At 44.7% G+C, this 19,240-nt stretch overlaps 1 protein-coding gene across 1 annotated transcript; it reads left to right on the forward strand.

Moving 5' to 3' along the window:
* The first annotated feature begins 11,690 nt into the window (after nt 1–11,690).
* On the forward strand, nt 11,691–12,522 carry LOC122029258 (transcription factor MYB35-like). The gene is made up of 2 exons (XM_042588195.1): nt 11,691–11,953; nt 12,033–12,522. The coding sequence occupies exons 1-2, from the start codon at nt 11,691–11,693 to the stop codon at nt 12,520–12,522; spliced, it is 753 nt and encodes a 250-aa protein (XP_042444129.1).
* The last annotated feature ends 6,718 nt before the right edge of the window (nt 12,523–19,240 follow it).

A 19,240-nucleotide genomic window follows, 5' to 3' on the forward strand; every position in this document is an offset into this window, starting at 1 on the left:
TGAGCGACACCATCACTAGCCGCATAGAGCTAATCCCCGGGCGTCGCATGAACGACCTAAGCCGTTCGCTCGGGAGGAAGAGAACAGAGGAAATGCCTCGAGGGGCGAAATCAACATCATCGCCGGAGGTCCGACCGGAGGAGATTCCAACAGGGCACGGAAGGCGCATGCAAGGCAGCTCACGATTCATGCAGTTGGCTGTAGTCAGGAGCGGGTGAACGGGCCCGAGATCAGCTTTGGGCCTAGGGACCTCGAAGGAGTCGAAGTCTAGCATGATGACACCCTCATCATTCGAGTGGTAATAGCTAACTACACTATTCACCACATTTTTATTGATACAAGCAACTCGGTCAACATCATCTTCCGGAAGGCATTTGACCAATTACAAATCGACCGAGCCGAGTTGCTGCTGATGACAACCCCCCTCTACGGATTCACCGGTAATGAAGTTTTGTGGGTCGGACAAGTCCGGCTGGCTATCTCGCTGGGGGAGGAGCCACTCAGGAGAACGCGGACCGCCAACTTTATTATGGTCGACGCTCCCTCCGCGTACAATGTTATCTTGGGGCGACCGACTTTCAACGAGTTCCGAGCGGTCGTCTCCACCTTCTGCCAGAAGATCAAGTTCCCGGTGGAAGATAAAGTTGGGGAAGTCCAAGGAGATCAGCTTGCAGCCCGACGATGCTACGTAGAGATGGTCCGAGCCGAGGCTAGATCCACTCGAAAAGTGCCACGAGTCGAGGTAAACGCTATAACCGAAAAGCCACCTTCTATAGTTTATGAAGAAAAAGAGGAGGTACAGATCAACCCTTCCCGACCGGAGGCCACGACTTTCATAGCAGCCGACCTGGAAGCAAGTCAGAAAGAGAAGCTGATCGGATGCCTCCAGAAAAACTGCGACGTTTTCGCTTGGTCGACCCATGAGCTGCCAGGAGTCTCGCCGAGCATAGTGCAGCACAAGCTTCACGTCCGACCGGATGCGCGACCGGTAAAGCAAAGGAAGAGGGACTTCAGTGCCAAACAGAATATCATCATCCGGGCGGAGGTGGAGAAGCTCTTGGAGGCCGGCCACATACGGGAGGTGCAGTTCCCGAGCTGGCTCGCAAATGTGGTGCTGGTATCCAAACCAAGCAACATGTGGAGAGTATGCATCGACTTCCGGGATCTGAACAAGGCCTGCCCAAAGGATTTCTACCCCTTACCCCGAATCGATCAATTGGTAGACTCCACGACCGGATGCGAGCTGATATACATGTTGGATGCATATCAGGGCTACCATCAAGTGTCGCTCGCCCGAGAAGACCAAGAAAAAGTCAGTTTCGTCACTGCAGACGACACTTACTGCTACAACGTAATGTCGTTCGGACTGAAGAACGCGGGAGCTACCTATCAGCGGCTGATGAATAAGGTATTCCAGGAGCAGATCGGGCGCAACTTGGAAGTGTACGTGGACGATATACTTATCAAATCCTTCGGAGCGGCGGACCTTTATGCGGATCTAGAAGAAACTTTCCAGACGCTGAGGAGATACGGGGTCAAGATGAACCCCCAGAAGTGCTTGTTCGGAGCAAAGGGCGGGTGTTTCTTGGGCTATATTGTGACCGAGCGGGGCATAGAAGCAAACCCCAGCAAGGTAAAAGCATTGCAAGATATGCCTCCTCCCAGAAATCTTCGAGAAGTACAACGCCTCATCGGTCGGATAACGGCGCTATCACGATTCATCTCCCGAACGGCCGACCGAAGCTTCCCTTTTTTCAAGATTCTGTGCAAGGCTACCAAGTTTCAATGGGACGAGGAATGCGATCGGGCGTTCGAGGAGCTGAAGACTTATCTTAATTCTTTACCCGTGCTGGCCAAACCGGCTGTAGGAGAGCCGCTCCATATTTACTTGTCTTCGACCGAGCATGCTGTGGGCTCGGCATTAGTAAGGTCGAATGGCGAAGAGCAGCCCGTGTACTTTTTAAGCCACATTCTAAAGGATGCTGAAGTTCACTACACTAGTCTTGAGAAATTGACTTTTGCCATCCTCACCGCGCGCCCTTATTTTTTGGCGCATACAATCATCGTGATGACGAACAGCCCGCTGGGAAGAGTGCTCCTGAATCTAGAAGCGTCCGGGCGGCTCATCAAGTGGACAACGGAGCTGTGTGAGTTCGACATTCAGTATCAGCCCCGCTCGGCGATTAAGGCCCAGTACTTGGCAGATTTTGTGACCGAAGTGCAAAATCCCGAGCCCGAAGCTATGTGGAAGGTATTTGTGGATGGATCGTCCACTCGGCTCGGAAGCGGAATTGGCATCCTGTTGCTTTCTCCTCAAGAAGAGCAGATGCACCTGTTTGTCCGGCTGGACTATCGAGCAACCAATAATGAAGCGGAGTACGAAGCCCTAATAGCCGGCTTGCAGGCCGCGCGGCACGTGGGAGCCAGCCGAGTGACTCTGTTCTCAGACTGCCAGTTGTCTGCTCAGCAACTCTCAGGGTCCTTCGAGATAAACAACGCGAGGCTCAGGCTCTACTTGGAGGCCTTTGAAAAGCTCAGGACCAACTTCGTAGAAGTTGTCATACAAAAGATCCCCCGACCTGAGAACCAGTCTGCGGACGAGCTAGCCAAGCTCGCAAGTTCGATATCACCGGTCATCATCCAGCAACCAATCGAGCAAGTGTCCCTGGTGGCGCACATCGACCGGATGGAGGGTCTTACATTCTCGAGCGATTGGAGGACATCCATAATAGAATTTCTGCGATCGGAGGCCACGCCATCCGATCGGGAGGGAGCCCAATTATTAAGGAGGAGAGCTGGCCGGTTCACTCTCATCGGGGACCAACTCTACAAGAAGGCATTTTCCCGATCGCTGCTAAAGTGCGTCAGCTCGTAGGACGCAGAGTACATTCTCCAAGAGGTACACCAAGGATCTTGCGGAGGTCATCCGGGCGGCCGGTCTTTGGCTAGGAAGATCCTGCTGACCGGATACTTCTGGCCAACTCTATAGGAAGACGCCGCTCGGACCGTCGCTACCTGCCTTTCTTGTTAAAGGTACCACAATTTCTCCCATAGGCCTACGACGGAAATGAAGGCATTCACAGTATCCTGCCCGTTCGACCAATGGGGCATAGATATCGTAGGACCTTTCCCCATGGCGACTGGTCAGCGGAGGTTTCTACTAGCGGCAGTCGACTACTTCTCCAAATGGGTCGAAGCCGAACCACTAGCCAAGATAACCGAGCAGATGGTCAAAAAGTTCATCTGGCAGCATATAATCTGTCGGTTCGGCATCCCTCGTTGACTCATCTCGGATAACGGCCGACAATTCGTTGGTCAGGAGCTCGGAGAATGGTGCAAAGGATATGACATCTAACAACACTTCACTTCCGTGGCATATCCTCAAAGCAACGGTCAAGCCGAAGTGGCCAATCAAGAGATCCTGCGAATACTTCGGGTTCGCCTTGATCACATAGGAGGAAGCATGGTAGATGAGCTGCCCGGCGTACTATGGGTCATCTGCACAACCCCAAAGGAGGGAACGAGAGTAACACCGTTCCACTTGGTGTACGGCGGCGAGGCGGTCGTCCCAGTCGAGGTCGGAGTAGAGTCCGATCGGATCCAAAGCTACGATGAGGACAATGCCGAGCAGAGGCAGCTGGAGTTGGACCTGGTGGACGAAGTAAGAGCTAAATCAGCCGTCCGGCTGATGGCGTACAGGCAGAGAATGAAGCAGAGTTACAACCGGCGTGTAATTCTCAGAGCATTCTAGGTAGGTGATCTTGTATGGAAGAAGGTGAAGCCGGTCGGCGATGTGAGCAAAATGGCAGCTCCCAGGGCGGGGCCCTTTAAAGTCGTCGAGAAGCTCCGATCGGGTGCCTACTACCTGGAAGATGAAGGCGGACGGCGGCTAGATCGACCATGGAGCACAAACCACCTCCAGCCGTACCGTGCTGGATAAAAGGTGCACCATTGTAATTCATTTCATATACGTTCCGCTCGTATGTATCCATTGGCTGCAGGATTGAAGATAAGAAAATTTGTGAAGAGTCTGAGCGTTATTCGCCGAACGGCAATCTACATGAAGACCGTCGAGCGGCGATGTTAAACTCTAGAGTCAGACCGGCGACTATAAACCCCCTGGCTTGAAGACCGTCGAGCGGCGACGTTAAACTCTAGAGTCAGACTGGCGACTATAAACCCCCCGGTTTGAGGACCGTCGAGCGGCGATGTTAAACTCTAGAGTCAGACCGGCGACTATAAACCCCCCGGCTTGAAGCCCGTCGAGCGGCGACGTTAAACTCTAGAGTCGGACCGGCGACTATAAACCCCCCGGCTTGAAGACCGTCGAGCGGCGACGTTAAACTTTAGAGTCGGACTGGCGACTATAAACCCTCCAGATGAGGCAGCGTCGCGTTGAAGCACTTCAGCGAGACACTAGCAGAAAGTCCATATAAAATGGAAAGTCGTTGGACCGGTCGGCTCAGTAAAGAAAAACATAGCGAAAAGCTCATAGAAGTCCCAGGGAGAATGGGAAGTCGTTTGACCGATCGGCGCAGTAAAGAAAAACATATAAGCGCCGAACTCATAGAAGTCCCAGGCAGAGTGGGAGGTCGTTTAACCGATCGGCGAAGTTAAGAAATTCCCTGTGGAAAAAAAAAGTCGAGAGACCGGTCGACACAGTTACAGTTGAAAGGCTAACGCAGCAAAAGTGGGCATTCATTTAAATATTACTTTTAAAAATTCCGCCGACCGGGGATAAAGGTACAGATGCCACATTAAAATTAAAGTCTAGCCGATCAGTAGAATTACAGAAAATACTTCATTCAAGGTAGTCGAAAATATATTTCGGGATGGTAGTGAGAAGCGCCGCATGCTCTGTGGCAGGGATGACCACGGAGTCGGGGAGCTGGCCCTTGGACTTCAGATAGTCCGCAGTGGCGGTGATGGCCAACTCGAAGGCGATGACCAGTCGGTCTCAAACCTTCTCCACAAACTCCGCCGAGCGGATGTATTTTTGCCTCAAAGTTGCGACGCGGCCTAGCTCCGCTTCTTGGTACTCCTTGAAGGTGGCACGGGAAGCATCTAGAGCCTCCTGCAGGGCCTTCAAGTCGTCCTTGAGTTTGGTCACCTCCTCCGAGCGGCCTTTCTGCTCTCCTTCTAGCAGCTCGGCTAGCTCATTCACACGCTGCTCCAGAGCTCGGGCTTCCACATTCTTTTTATCCAGATTCGCGATAGCGGTGTTCTTTCGAGTGGTGGCTATCTCAATCTTGCGGTCATAGGTTTTGACCTTCTTGTCAAGCTGGTCCAACATGTATGCCTGGTCGGCCGTCTACTTTCTCTCGGCCTCTAACAGATCCTTGGTTTTGGCGAGCTCCTTTTGCAGCTCGGCATAAGAAGGGTCTCGAGAAGAAGATGGGCCGCCCTGACTCTTCAGCCTCTTCAACTCCTCCTCCACCATAGCCAAGCGGTTGGAGACAGTAATCTCTTCCACCCATCGCTGATGTTCACAGAAAGGTTAAAAGGTCGATCGGGAAGGCTACATAAAGAAGAAATAAAGCTTATCCCTGTGGACTGCTGCATGTGGCTGTCAGCCAGCTTGTCGAGCGGTATCATGGTCACATGGGCCCGGGCGTCCGCCCACATCTCAGCAAGGGGCCCTTTCATAGTGATCATATGTTTGGGAGCTGTAGGCCGATCGGACTCGACCATAAACACCTCAGCAGGGAGGTGCAGGGTGGCCCTAATAGTGCGGCGCTGGCCCGGAGTCGTCTGAGCGGACGCTAAAGGATCAGAAGCCGGGCTGGACATGGTGGACAAAATGCCCGAGCGGAGGACTCGGCGTTGTGCAGGAGGAAGGGAGCTAACTGACACCGCTTCGAGGGGGGCCGCAGGCGCATCCAGCTGAGAGGGAGTCCGGTCGGAGGAAAGCGCCTCGACTGATGGTGCTTTGCCGCGTTGAGAGGCGGTGTCCATCCGCTCAGACGCTTGCACTGCGGAGGTTGCCGAATGGAGAGGCTTCTCAACTCGCCGTCTTTTCCTGTCGAGTTGGAGCTCGTCCTCCGGTTTGGAGTCTTCCTCCCGAATAGATGGTTCCTTGCTAGGAGTTGCACTGCCAGCCGCATCCATAGGCGAAGCTTGAGCGGCCGACTCCCCTACCCGCGTTTCACTCTCGCCCTCGTGAGAAACGACCGGAGCAATTCCCAATTGCTCCATTTCCTCGGCCGCTGCCGCTTCGAGCGCAACCGCTTTCTTTTTCAAAATCCCGAACAGCACCGACTCCATTACGATGTTTGCTGCAAAGAAAGTAGAAAGAAATCAGTTAGAACTTAAGGCAAATGTACAAGTGAAGTTCTTACCAAAGCTACTCGGGAGCGGGGTCCGGCATGGACTCAAACCGAATATATACATCACTCCTTCAGGAAGAAGTTTGTTGATGTCGAGCTTCAAACCGGCTAGCAGATTCGCTGCTTGAAGATAGTCCGGTGGGGTCTTAAACTTCTTCAGCTCAGGAGAGGTGGGCGATCCGACCTGCCATTTGGTGCGGAAAGGGAGCCGCCCGGGCATACGAAGAAAAAAGAAATTTTCTTTCCAATGTTTGTTGGAAGAGGGAAGTTTATCAAAAAAGACTAAGCCGGGTCGAACCTGAAACAGATAAGTGCCCGGCTTGGATTGCTTAGGATAGTAGAAATAGTAGAAGACTTCCGGGTGGAGGGGAATGTTGTGTATCTTGAATAATACCACAACTCCTCACAGAAGGCGAAAAGTGTTGGGAACCAACTGGGTGAGTGGAATGTCAAAGAAGTTACAAATTTCGACGATGAAGGGGTGGAGAGGAAACCGCAGATCGGCTGTAAACTGTTCGCGGAAAAAATAGATAGTGCCACGCGGAGGGTTATGTGGCCGAGCGGAAGGAGAAGGTAAGATCAATTCGAAATCAGAAGGGATGTCGAAAGCGTTAAACAGGCTCTCGGCATCGCGCCGATCGAACCGCGACTCCATGGTGGTATACCATGGGCCGAGAGCGAGGTCCGCGGGCTAAGAGGAACTTGCCATCGCAGGAACAACAGTGGAGAAGGTGGAGATTGGGAGAAAAGGCAAAGGCTTAGGGGAGATGAATGGAACAGTAACCAAAAGACGAGAATTCGGCAAAGAACGCAAAGAAAACACAGAAAGAAAGAGGGAAAGACAAAGAACCTTACAGAGAAGATGAGAAGTGAAGGAAGAAGGCGAGGGATCGCCGGAATGCCGAGGAGCAGGGTCGCTGGGGCACTGAGCAGGAGGAGGCTTTTGGACGCTAAGGCGAAGGTGCGGCGAAGGAGAAGGGCGAAGGCTTTATAGGGTTATGCCCGGTCGTCCTAAGCTGTCAGATTTAGGTCACAGGAACCTAGGCCCACATCGTGCCGTTCATTTCAAACCGGCGGACGTCGCATCAGGCGTAAGGTGGCGGCCGTACGAAGACGTCAGCCGTGCCACGTGGCACTCGGTCAGAGGAAGGCATTTAATGAGCCCTATCAACAGGCAGAACTCGCGTGCTCAACCATAATGGCGGAGATTTGCACGCATTCCGAGAAGATCCCTGGTAGCTTCATCATAGGCCATTGGGGCAACCCTCAGCAACTAGCCGACCGACCCATAGGGACCGAGCGGAGGTATACTTTCGTTATTGGCGGGTCGGCTGGCAATTGGCCAGACTCATAGTCCAGTCAGTCGGACTTAATGCCTCATTCGACTGGACTTGAGGGGGAGGCATGTGATCCGGTGGTAAAGACGGGGGGATCACTCGTTGGCGGGAAGTCAATGACACGTGGAGGTCAAGGGTCAAGAGGGTCAACACCAAGGTCGTGCCGAGCGGACTCGCGGACCATCCCCGGACATCCGGGCGCTCGGTCTGGGCCTCCCAGGTCATCGGACAAAAGATAACTCGACCATGGGGCGGGTTTCCGATGCTCAAGGTAAAAAGAGTGTTTAAGCCGAATAGCTAGGACGCTCGGCCGAGCTGCAGGACAGTAATCCGCAATCCCAGCCGAGCACGTAAATAGGGCTTCTTGGAGGACATGAGCGCCGAGCGGCCGTTCCGCTCGGCTCGGGAACAGATAAGATCGCTAGGAGACAAAAAGGACAACTGGTAGATTCATCCTCGAGACACCTGCCGTCGATAAACAGCATGGTCAGCGGTCGGAGCGGACAGAATATCGTACGGTAGAAGCTTCCACCATCACATCCAGGATATGCTCGGACGATTACGGAATGTCGTCAGACATACTTTTCTGACACAATCCTACTGAGGTATGTTTGGGGAAGCGTGCACGCATTGAGAAGCGTGTCCGCGCCTCCCCGGGGTCCTATATAAGGACCCCCAGACTTCGACGGAGGTATGCAATCTTAATCACTGTAGCCATAGTAACGTTACTCTGTTTCTTCGCTACATGACTTGAGCGTCGGAGGGTCGTCGCCAGGAAACCTCTCTCGACTCGGCTTCTTTGCAGGTTCGCTGGAGATCTACACCACCAGTCGGAGACAGCGGAGAGTGCCACGTCCCCAGCGTCCGTCGACTCAGCGCTCGGACAGGATCATATCGCATTAGATCTGTATGCCTTTCTTTTAAGCATACAATTTGCTGTTATGTCACTTCATTTGTCATCTTGTTTTTCTTGCTTGTGCTATTCCTTAAACTAAATCCGGTTTCTCGTGCATATTGGTTATAGAACGAATATGCATCCTCTAGAGATGAGAATTCCATTCCAATTTTTGGCTTTCGATCATCTACAACTTGGGGAATGAATTCCTGATCATCAACTCTATTTGCTTCCATTTCTGGGCGCCCTCGCATTATATTTGACAATAGATAAATAAATAAAAATTATTTCACTTAACGTGACAGAGACACTAAACTCTAACAGTTGTCTAAAGCAAAACAATAGAATAAAACAGAAGTGATTCTGCTATACAGAAGCAAATTATTATGAAAGAAACAGTAAAGTAGTGCAAGGTCTGTTCTACCAAAAAAATAATTCAAACAATTTTTCATTGCTCTTTGTGCATGTTCAGATGAGGCTAGAAAATATAAAAGCCGAAAGGAAGGGAAATCTCGAACCAACCCTCTTTTACGGGCGAAACCATAAACCCTAATACCCACAAAAAAAATAGATAGCAAAATGGAAGCTTTTACAAGACACCAAATGAAATTCTTGCAATAATACATGAGAGGAGCTTTTCGCTTTTACCAATCAACCTCTTGCTCCATTGAAGCGAAACCTTGGTTTGGTAGAAAGTGATGTCCTAGTTCGTTGGCGAGTGATGTGAGATAGGAAGGAGAGAGCTCATGTTGAGGGAGAGCTCGTTGATCGAGAGAGCACAGAAGTGTCCTAGAGAGGCAAGTGCGGGAGGAGATGTTTCAAATAGAACATGAGGAGAGGAAGGAGGAAGGCGACGAGGAATGATATATATATATATATATATATATATATATATATATATATATATATATATATATATATATATATATATATATATATATATATATATATAAGCTGCCGGCAAAACCCTACAGATCTTATCCGCGCTGGTACATTTTTTATTTTTATATTAAACTCCCAATTATGTCAATAAAGTTTTGCCTTTAGGATTTAAAAAAGTAAGCAGATCATTAAAAAAAAAGTATTTAAAAAAAATAAAAAAGATGCCACTTTAAATATTTTATCCCAAGAATATTTTTACTTTTCTAATTAGCCTCATTAATTATCTTTAGGGTGACCGATCCGATCTCATGAAAATTTTCAATCGGTCATCAGAATAAATCGGGAAGCGCACACGGTGACCAACCCAGAAGCCCAACATCCTTTGATTACATCCTCCATTTGAAGGAAAAATTCTTATAAATATGTCATAGCTGGGATTCGAATCATGGATACATGGGAGACAATCTGGATGTCCTATCATGACACCATGAACAATAATAGCTCCGTAGGTTATTTCATTGTTTATAATTTAAACTCTTTTCTTTTTTTTACACAATAGGTAAAAGATAATACTTTGTAATTCGTACTGTAATACCTAATATTATAATATTGTTCGAGTGTTGTAACAACTAGCTAATTTAAATAATTTTAATGAAGTTGATAAAAATTATTTTGATATAAATTTAAGATTTAGAGTTCAAGAATTTAAGATTTAAAATAATAGACACGTATAAATATCTTTGAAATAACATTTATTTTTCTGATATTTTAGATTATCGGTTATATTCTTAAATTCATATAGCTAATTGACATTAATATTTTATAACAACTTTACAAAATGTCACATTTGTCAGATGACATCATTTTATAGGATGTTTATTCTCGATGATCAAAATTATAATTTCACTATAAGTATAATATTTGACCATTTATGTATACCCTTAGAGAATTTTATCTTCGTAGTGTTATAATATTGAACGTTGGCTCTTGGTTTTTGAGTGTCCATAAATAGTACTTCGGATATTTACTTGGTAGGAGAATAAGAGGAAGATCATCTATCCCGTTCAACTTACTTGACTTTCTAAGCTCAGCTCATCTAGCTCGCGATAAATCTGCCTAGTTAGGGTTGTAAATGAACCAAGCGTTCGTGAACAAGCTTAGTGTTCGACTTGATAAGAACTTGTTTATGTTCGTTCAATATATATAAAATTAATTAAACAAACAAACTTGAACAGCTCGTTAAGCTAAACAAACAAGCTTGAACGCATATGTGTTCAACTTATTAACTTTCGTGAACAATGTTCGTGAACAACGTTCGTGAACAATATTCGTGAACAACATTTATGAACAATGTTCATAAACCATATTCATTAATAAAGCTCTTTTCAATATGCTAAATAAACAATAAAATAAAATAAAATAAATAAATAAATTTAAATTATCAAGCTCAATATCCAATTAAACAATTAAAATTTTCAAACAATCAAATAAGCTTGAATTGAGAACTTGATAATATCTAAATGAACCAAGCTTAAACTAAGCTCAAGCCAAGCTCGAACCAAGCTCAAGCCAAGCTTGAATTAAGAGCTTGATAACATCTAAACGAACCAAGCTCAAGCCAAGTTTCAAACAAGCTCAAGCTCATAAAAAATAAATCAAGTCAAACTTGAACACTAATTTCAAAAACTTGATTCATTTTAAGTTCGGCTCGGCTCGACTTGGTTACTTTATCAAATAAGTTTGAACACCTCAAAGCTCGGCTCGGCTCGACTTGTTTACAGCCCTATGCCTAGCACGTTCAGTCTACTTAATTGGCTCGACAATCGACTCACGCGATATACTTGTCTAGTTGTCTTATCGAGGACCAGTGTGAATCCCTAGCTTGTTCATTCTAATACTAGACTAGGATTGAGTTCGTGCCCAAAATGCTAACAAATTAAAATCGATCTGAGTAATTACAATTCCAGTTCACTATCCCGATCGAAGGCATTTTAGTTGTGAAAGTCTCACGAGAAGCTCGTGGAAAAGAAACCCATGCAAAGATATAATTAATCAATATAAACTCCGTGATAATTCATCATCATTAATTACATTTCTTCTCGATCAAATAGATTTAATCAAACATGTCACCAAATCTGTTAAGCGAGAGGAGAGGAGCTAGAGAACAGTCCCACACACTTTCCTCGCCTTCCTCTGATCTTATAAAACTGCGACATTACATCACAGTTAACAGTTATCGAGAGAGTATCCATGGGAAGGCCTCCTTGCTGCGATAAGTCGACGGTGAAGAGAGGCCTTTGGACGCCGGAGGAAGACGCAAAGCTTCTGGCGTACACCGCCACCCACGGAAGTGGCAATTGGACCTCTGTTCCTAAGAAAGCAGGATTGAGGAGATGCGGGAAGAGTTGTAGATTGAGATGGACTAATTATCTGAGGCCTAATCTGAAGCACGACGGCTTCACTCCTGAAGAAGACGAGAAGATCATAGCACTCCATGCTACGATAGGCAGCAGGTCTCTGTCTCGCTTCCCAATTTGCGAATTTCATTCTCAGATTTCTCTTATAATATTTCTTAATGCTCTGCCTCTGCAGATGGTCGGTGATAGCGAAGAAGCTCCCCGGCCGGACGGACAACGACGTCAAGAATTACTGGAACACGAAGCTGAGCAAGAAGCTTTACCAGAGCGGCATCGACCCCATCACCCACCGCCCGGTCTCCCACGTCATGGAGACCATCCGCGGCCTGCAGAACGCCGACGTCGCGATCGGCACCTCGATCTCGCCGATCTTCCCACAGCCGCAACTCGCCCACGGCGAAGCCTCTTGCTCCTCGACGGAGTTCAAATGGACCGACTTCCTCATGGAGAGCCTGCTCTCTTCCGACGGCGATGCGCTCGCTGCCGGAAGCGACAGCAATGTCGCAGTAGACTTGCAGCAACGTGGATTGGATGCGGCCGCCGTGGGAGTGCCTGGCGGTAGCTCGTCTTCCAGTCCATTCGTCGACGCCATTTTGGAACAGGAGAGGGAGTTGGTGTCCAAGTTCTACCAGTTCCTCGGCGATCACAGCGACCTTCTTCCCTAAATCAATGTTACTTGAAGTTAAACAATAATCTTAGCTTAAGCACTCTGTTCCGAGTTTAATTATCGCCTTCTTCGCAGTCATGATCTTCTTGTTATAGCGCACATGCAATTGTTGTTTAGCCATGGCGAGGTGCACCGAGCTGATGGCCTCGAGTGGCGTGACTGCTTGCTGCCTCATGCATGATTAAGTGAGGAGGGAGCATGCCGCCAGCCGCATTTTGCTTGATTTTGGCTGCTCGTTTTGCAAGGAAGGAGATGTAAATTAAAAGCAGGGGACTTGGGATATAATGTTTTTTTTTTTCTTTTGGTCATACACATAAATCTAAAATTTATAATATAAAATTCTTATATAAATTAATTTTATTTTTGATTTTAATGATTTATTAAAATTTGAATATTATTTGTATATTCAAGAACAATCAAGATATTGACTATTTGATGTGGAACTACGCCATAAATTCTTATTTATTCAAAATTAGAAAGTTAAAACCAACTAACTAAATAATGATTTAAATATGCCCAAGATCTAATATTGGAAAGATGAAAATACGTTTAAAATTCTAACTAGATAAAATAATAAAAAGGCTAAAATTACTTTCTATTTTTATATTATCCAACTGATAAATCGGATAATTATCAGTTTTATTAATTCGAGCACTAATATCAGAAGTATTCTAAACTTGTTGATTCTATAAAATAACAGGAGATAGACAATTAAACTAGACGTTTGAGAAAAAACAATATGACCACAAATTCTTATTAATTCAAAACTAAAAATTTAAAATCAACTAAAATTTAAAAAGACTCGAGACCTAACATTGCAAAGATAAAAATACCCTCAAAATTCTAACTCGATAAAATAATAAAAAGATTGAAATTGCTCGTATATTCCCACATCATTATTGATCACAATTAATCAGTGTTAACTAGTGTTGAGCAATATTGACCAACTTTTGACAATGATCATCAATCAATATTGACTAGTGATTATTGATGGATATCGATGACATTGACTAGTGATAGTTAGTCAATACACTAATTTGTGCTCGTTGATGGAAACTTATGACCGGGTAGGTTGATCCTTCAAAAATCAATCATCTAGCAGGATGGAGGTTTGCCATCATGACGGATTGGAAAAATTCTTAACCCAGTCTAACCCAAGATGGATTGTGGGTTAGGTGAGTTGGCCCATCAAAAAAAATCTTTGAATTTGATAATTTCATATGTAAATAAATATTTCTAGAAAAATCTCTAATAAAATTTAAAATTCTTGATTTTACACTTATACATCCATATTAGCCAAAGTATAGTAATTGGTAAAAAAAATTCATAACTTTCACTAAAAAAATACATATATCATCATAAATTCATATCCATAATCTAATTTTGATTTTTTTTCCCTTCTCAATCAGCAACCAACATGAGCCCACCACAAGCTTATCCGCCTGGACCCGTAAATCATACAAGCTAACTCATTTAAGCTTGCTTTTAAATAAGTTAATAAAATTTCAACCAATCCATTTAAATTGTTTAGTAAGAAAAATCTAATGAGTTTTACCGAAATTGACGGCCCTAAAGTTAAATAGTTATGAAGACCAAATTTCATAATTTAGAGGTTGGCTCTCATGAACTAGTTCATTGATAAAATCATTCAAAATTTTGATTTTATATCCATTTTAAAAAAAGTTAAAGATCATAAAAGCTAAGATATGTTCGAGAAGCAGCATAGTCTAAACTTTATATTTAGCTAAAAACGTAAGCTACTAATCTAATTTTATATCGAACCACCAATGCCTTTTCATTTAGTTTGTTTGTAACCTGACCGATATTAGCAATTAAATAATATTCTAAGTTAAGACTAATACTTGCAATCAGATTGAGCAAGCTTCTCTTGTATTAATACTACCTAATTCAAATTAAGTCTTGGCTCAATTTGTGAAATCAATACGACATTATTATTTACTTGCTTAAATGAAGATCTAGTTCGATCTTATCATCTCATAAGAGATGTCTCTCGTTATTTGACTTAGCGGACGCTGAGGATTTCTTATGCAGGACAATCCTATGTTATTTATTTATTTAATTTTTTTATATATTTTGGATGAAGATGGAGGACGACAGTTTTATCTGTTTGTCTTCTTCTTAAACTCCTTATCAGCTCGTAGAATAATCTTGATCATATTCAACATCTATTGGTATCATAGCTGATAAATTCCAATTAAGGAAATTGTGCATTAAATCCAATAGAAGATTGCCATGGTCATGATCATCATATTAGACATGTTCCGGCTGAGGAAGCGTCATGTTGTGGTCGTAGCTCCAAGACAAGATTGAGGATTTACAGAGACAAGTTGTAGATCCAACCCAACGTGAAAAGAATAAGAATTTACAGAGAAAAATCACAAATTTAACCTATTGTGTAGCGACTGCAACGTGAAATTTTGAAGATAGTGAGGCATATGGTCAAGAGGATTGACATGGAGACATAGGAATTCGAGTTGATCTATCTGAATTTTCTGATATGTCACAGACTGAGAATTTTGTTGATTAAATTAAAAAAACTAGAGCGGATCTTCGATTATAAGCAAATTCCAGATCGATTGAAAGTGAAGCTAATTGTCATCAGACTAAGGGTCGAGCATTAGTGTGGTGGGAGCATTTGTGGTGCTTACGAGACCGACAAGAAAAAAATCAAGATTAAGGATTAGGAAAAGATGAAGAAGAAGATGAAAGACCACTTTCTTCTATTTTGTTACACTCAAGCTTCGTTCAGAAACAATTAGGTTTCGTCATGGAAGATGATAGCTTCAACACCCGAGATGATTTGGACGAATTCGAAGATGATTTAAAGGAAGAATTTGATTCAAAAGAAATTGAAGAGGAATCTTAATCTCAAATTTGAGACGAAATCGAGGTGATTAGCAAGTTGATATATGACGATTATGGAGAGGATGAAGTGTTTGAAGACGATCCTTTATTTGTTCTCGATTCATGTTCTATCCAGCAAGATGGTGAGACATCAGACATGACAATTCCCTGGCTCAGTGAGCAGATCTGTTTGAAGGATACTCAATATCAGATGGTGCCTGATTTTAGTTTAGCTCAATGGATGAGGATGTAACAGAATTCTTCGACTTTTAATTCAGCAACGCAGACTGAAAGCCTTCAACCTGTAAGACAGAAAATTGGTTCAGATGAGCAGGCCCAAATTTTGCAGCAGAATAAATTTGTTCTTCGATTGCCTCAACAAACCCAAGTTGATCAACTATCAAAAGTTATCCTCCTCAATCAACTTGTTCTTGACACCATACCTCATCAGGAACTACAAGATTCACACGAACAGCAAGAGCAACAAAAAGTTGATCAAGTATGTTCCTTGAGCCAAAGCTTGGAAAGTCTTACTCAACCTCAAGCTCATGCCCAACCTCTTCTGCAGCAGCAAAGATCAGTGATTCAAAACTATACCACAATCCATCAAAACCAACCACAAGATATTGACCAGACAATTCTTCTCCAGCCATGTTAAGAGAAACAGCAGCAGCTAAAACAACAATGAAATAGGTCCCTATTGATTATCCCAACCAACAAAATAAACAGTTCCATGTGTCTGATCTTCACCAGCAGCATTCATTATTGCAAAAAACAGCAGTTCAGGCTCCTGAATTACATCCATCACAAGAGCAAAACAAAATGCTTCAAGTACCACAGCAGTTCCTAAATTCACATGTTGTAATAATGTCTGAGCAATCGTTGATGAATGGACCGTTGATGAGTGTACGAACTACTAGATCATCTCTCTATTTTCTGATAACACTACTATATGAACCATTTGTGTCAGCCCGTGGGGGCATCATCTCTCCATTCTCACTCAAAGGGGAAGAGGAAAGATAGAATTGATGTCTGCGAAATTGATTTTCAACTTCTCATGTTTGGAAATAAAATTGTATATGGATCAATGAGAATTTCCAAAGTTTAACATATTTTACCAATTTGGTATAAGATGATCTTTCTCTTGGGCTACCATATGATATTACTCTAAACTCGAGGACGAGTTTTTTTAATCCGGAATGACTAATCCAAGAGGATCCTTGGTTATTTAATAATTTTTTTTTTCGAAGAATGTAGAGGGCGAAGATTTTTTTCTTTTTTTTTTCTCTATAAATTTTTTTTTCATAGATAATGGTTATCCTATCTGATGTCAATTTCACATATAAACTTGACATGAGAGTTAAAATTATAATTTGCACCCCTTAGGATTTTATACAATTATTAGTGTCAATAGGTCGTATTAGAAATGACTTGAGCCAACCTTACCACATCAAGAAGTATTAATGAAGGATTGGGAAAAGGTGAAAAAGAAGTTGAAAGACCACTTTCTTCCATTTTGTTACACTCAAACTTCGTTCAGGAATTGTTGCGTCTAAAGGATGTCCACATATCTCCATAATGACATGATATTATCAACTTTGGGCCTAGGCCCTCATGACTTTGCTCTTGGGTTCTACCCAAAAGACCTCATGCTAATGGAGATATCTTGCATCCTTTTAACCCCATGATCTTTACCAAATCTTTTCAATGTGGGACTTTGATTGAACCCCAACAATCCTCTCCTCAAACGAAGGGCCACAATTACTCTCATGGTCCGGGCCTCCCCGCGAGCATCTAGTCACTCTGACCTGCTCTGGGCTTCCCCGCAAGCATCCGCACTCGGTCACCTTGACCTACTTCGGGCCTCCCCGTGAGCATTCGACCACCTTGACCTGCTTCGGGCCTAACTACGAGCATCCGGTCACCCTGATCTACTCACCTCCCCGTGAGTATCTGGTCACCTTGACCTGCTCTAGGCCTCCCCGTAAGCTTCCAGTCATCCTGACCTGCTCCATGTCTCCCCGCGAGTATCCGGTCACCCTGACTTGCTTCGGGCCTCCTTGCGAGCATCTGGTCACCCTGACATACTTTCTTCCGCACAAGTATCCGATTACCCTGACCTGCTTCAGGCCTCCCACGAACATCCGGTCACCCTGACCTACTCCGGACCCACCCTCAACTTCGTTCAAGGCCACCTCACATGGTATATGGTTCATACCATGGCTCTGATACCATTTGTTGCGCCCAAAGGAGTCCACATATCTCCACAATGACATGATATTAACCACTTTAGGCCTAGACCCTCATGGCTTTGCTCTTGGGCTCTCCCCAAAAGGTCTTATCCCAATGAAGATATCTTCATTCTTTTAATCTCATGATGTTTACCAAATCTTTCCAATGTGGGATTTTGATTGAATCCCAACAATCTTCCCCTCAAAAAAAGGACCACAATTACTCTCATGGTCCGGGCCTCCCCGCGAGCATCTGGTCACTCTAACCTGCTCTGGGCCTCCCCGCAAGCATCCGCACCCGGTCACCTTGACCTACTTCGGGCCTCCCCACGAACATTCGGTCACCTTGACCTGTTTCGGGCCTCCCCACGAACATTCGGTCACCTTGACCTGTTTCGGGCCTCACTGTAAGCATCCGGTTACCCTGACCTACATACCTCCCCGTGAGTATCTGGTCACCTTGACCTGCTCCAGGTCTCCCGCAAGCATCCAGTCATCCTGACCTGCTCCAATCCTCCCCGCGAGTATCCGGTCACCCTGACCTGCTTCGGGCCTCCCTGTGAGCATCTGGTCACCCTGACCTACTTGCTTCTACACAAGTATCCGATCACCCTGACCTGCTCCAGGCCTCCCACGAACATCTGGTCACCCTGACCTACTCCGGGCTCACCCTCAACTTTGTTCAAGACCACCCCACATGGTATCTGGTTCGTACCATGGCTCTGATACCATTTGTTGCGCTCAAAGGATGTCCACATATCTCCACAATGACATGATATTATCCACTTTGGGCCTAGGCCCTCATGGCTTTGCTCTTGGGCTCTACCCAAAAGGTCTCATCCGAATGGAGATATTTTGCATCATTTTAACCACATGATCTTTACCAAATCTTTCTAATGTGAGACTTTTATTGAACCCCAACATGAACAATTAGGTTTCACCATGGAAGATGATAGCTTCAACACCCGAGATGACTTGGACGAATTCAAAGATGATTTAGAGGAAGAATTTGACTCAAAAGAAATTGAAGAGGAATATTAATCTCAAATTTGAGATGAAACCAAGGTGATTAGCAATTATATATGACGATTATGGAGATGATGAAGTGTTCGAAGACGATCCTTTATTTGTTCTCGATTCTATCCAGCAAGATGGTGAGACATTAGACATGACAATTCCCTGGCTCAGTGAGCAGATCTGTTTGAAGGATACTCAATATCAGATGGTGCCTGATTTTAGTTTAGCTCAATGGATGAGGATGTAACAGAATTCTTCGACTTTTAATTCAGCAACGCAGACTGAAAGCCTTCAACCTGTAAGACAGAAAATTGGTTCAGATGAGCAGGCCCAAATTTTGCAGCAGAATAAAGGTGTTCTTCGATTGCCTCAACAAACCCAAGTTGATCAACTATCAAAAGTTATCCTCCTCAATCAACTTGTTCTTGACACCATACCTCATCAGGAACTACAAGATTCACACGAACAGCAAGAGCAACAAAAAGTTGATCAAGTATGTTCCTTGAGCCAAAGCTTGGAAAGTCTTACTCAACCTCAAGCTCATGCCCAACCTCTTCTGCAGCAGCAAAGATCAGTGATTCAAAACTATACCACAATCCATCA

This window comes from Zingiber officinale, chromosome 10B, assembly GCF_018446385.1.
Source record: "Zingiber officinale cultivar Zhangliang chromosome 10B, Zo_v1.1, whole genome shotgun sequence".
Classification (NCBI taxonomy): Eukaryota; Viridiplantae; Streptophyta; class Magnoliopsida; order Zingiberales; family Zingiberaceae; genus Zingiber; species Zingiber officinale.

Bases quoted from the DNA above. Each gene is read 5' to 3' on its own strand.
- LOC122029258 (XM_042588195.1), top strand. From the start codon at position 11,691: ATGGGAAGGCCTCCTTGCTGCGATAAGTCGACGGTGAAGAGAGGCCTT. The intron at 11,954-12,032 runs GTCTCTGTCTCG...CTGCCTCTGCAG, and splicing joins CATGCTACGATAGGCAGCAG to ATGGTCGGTGATAGCGAAGA.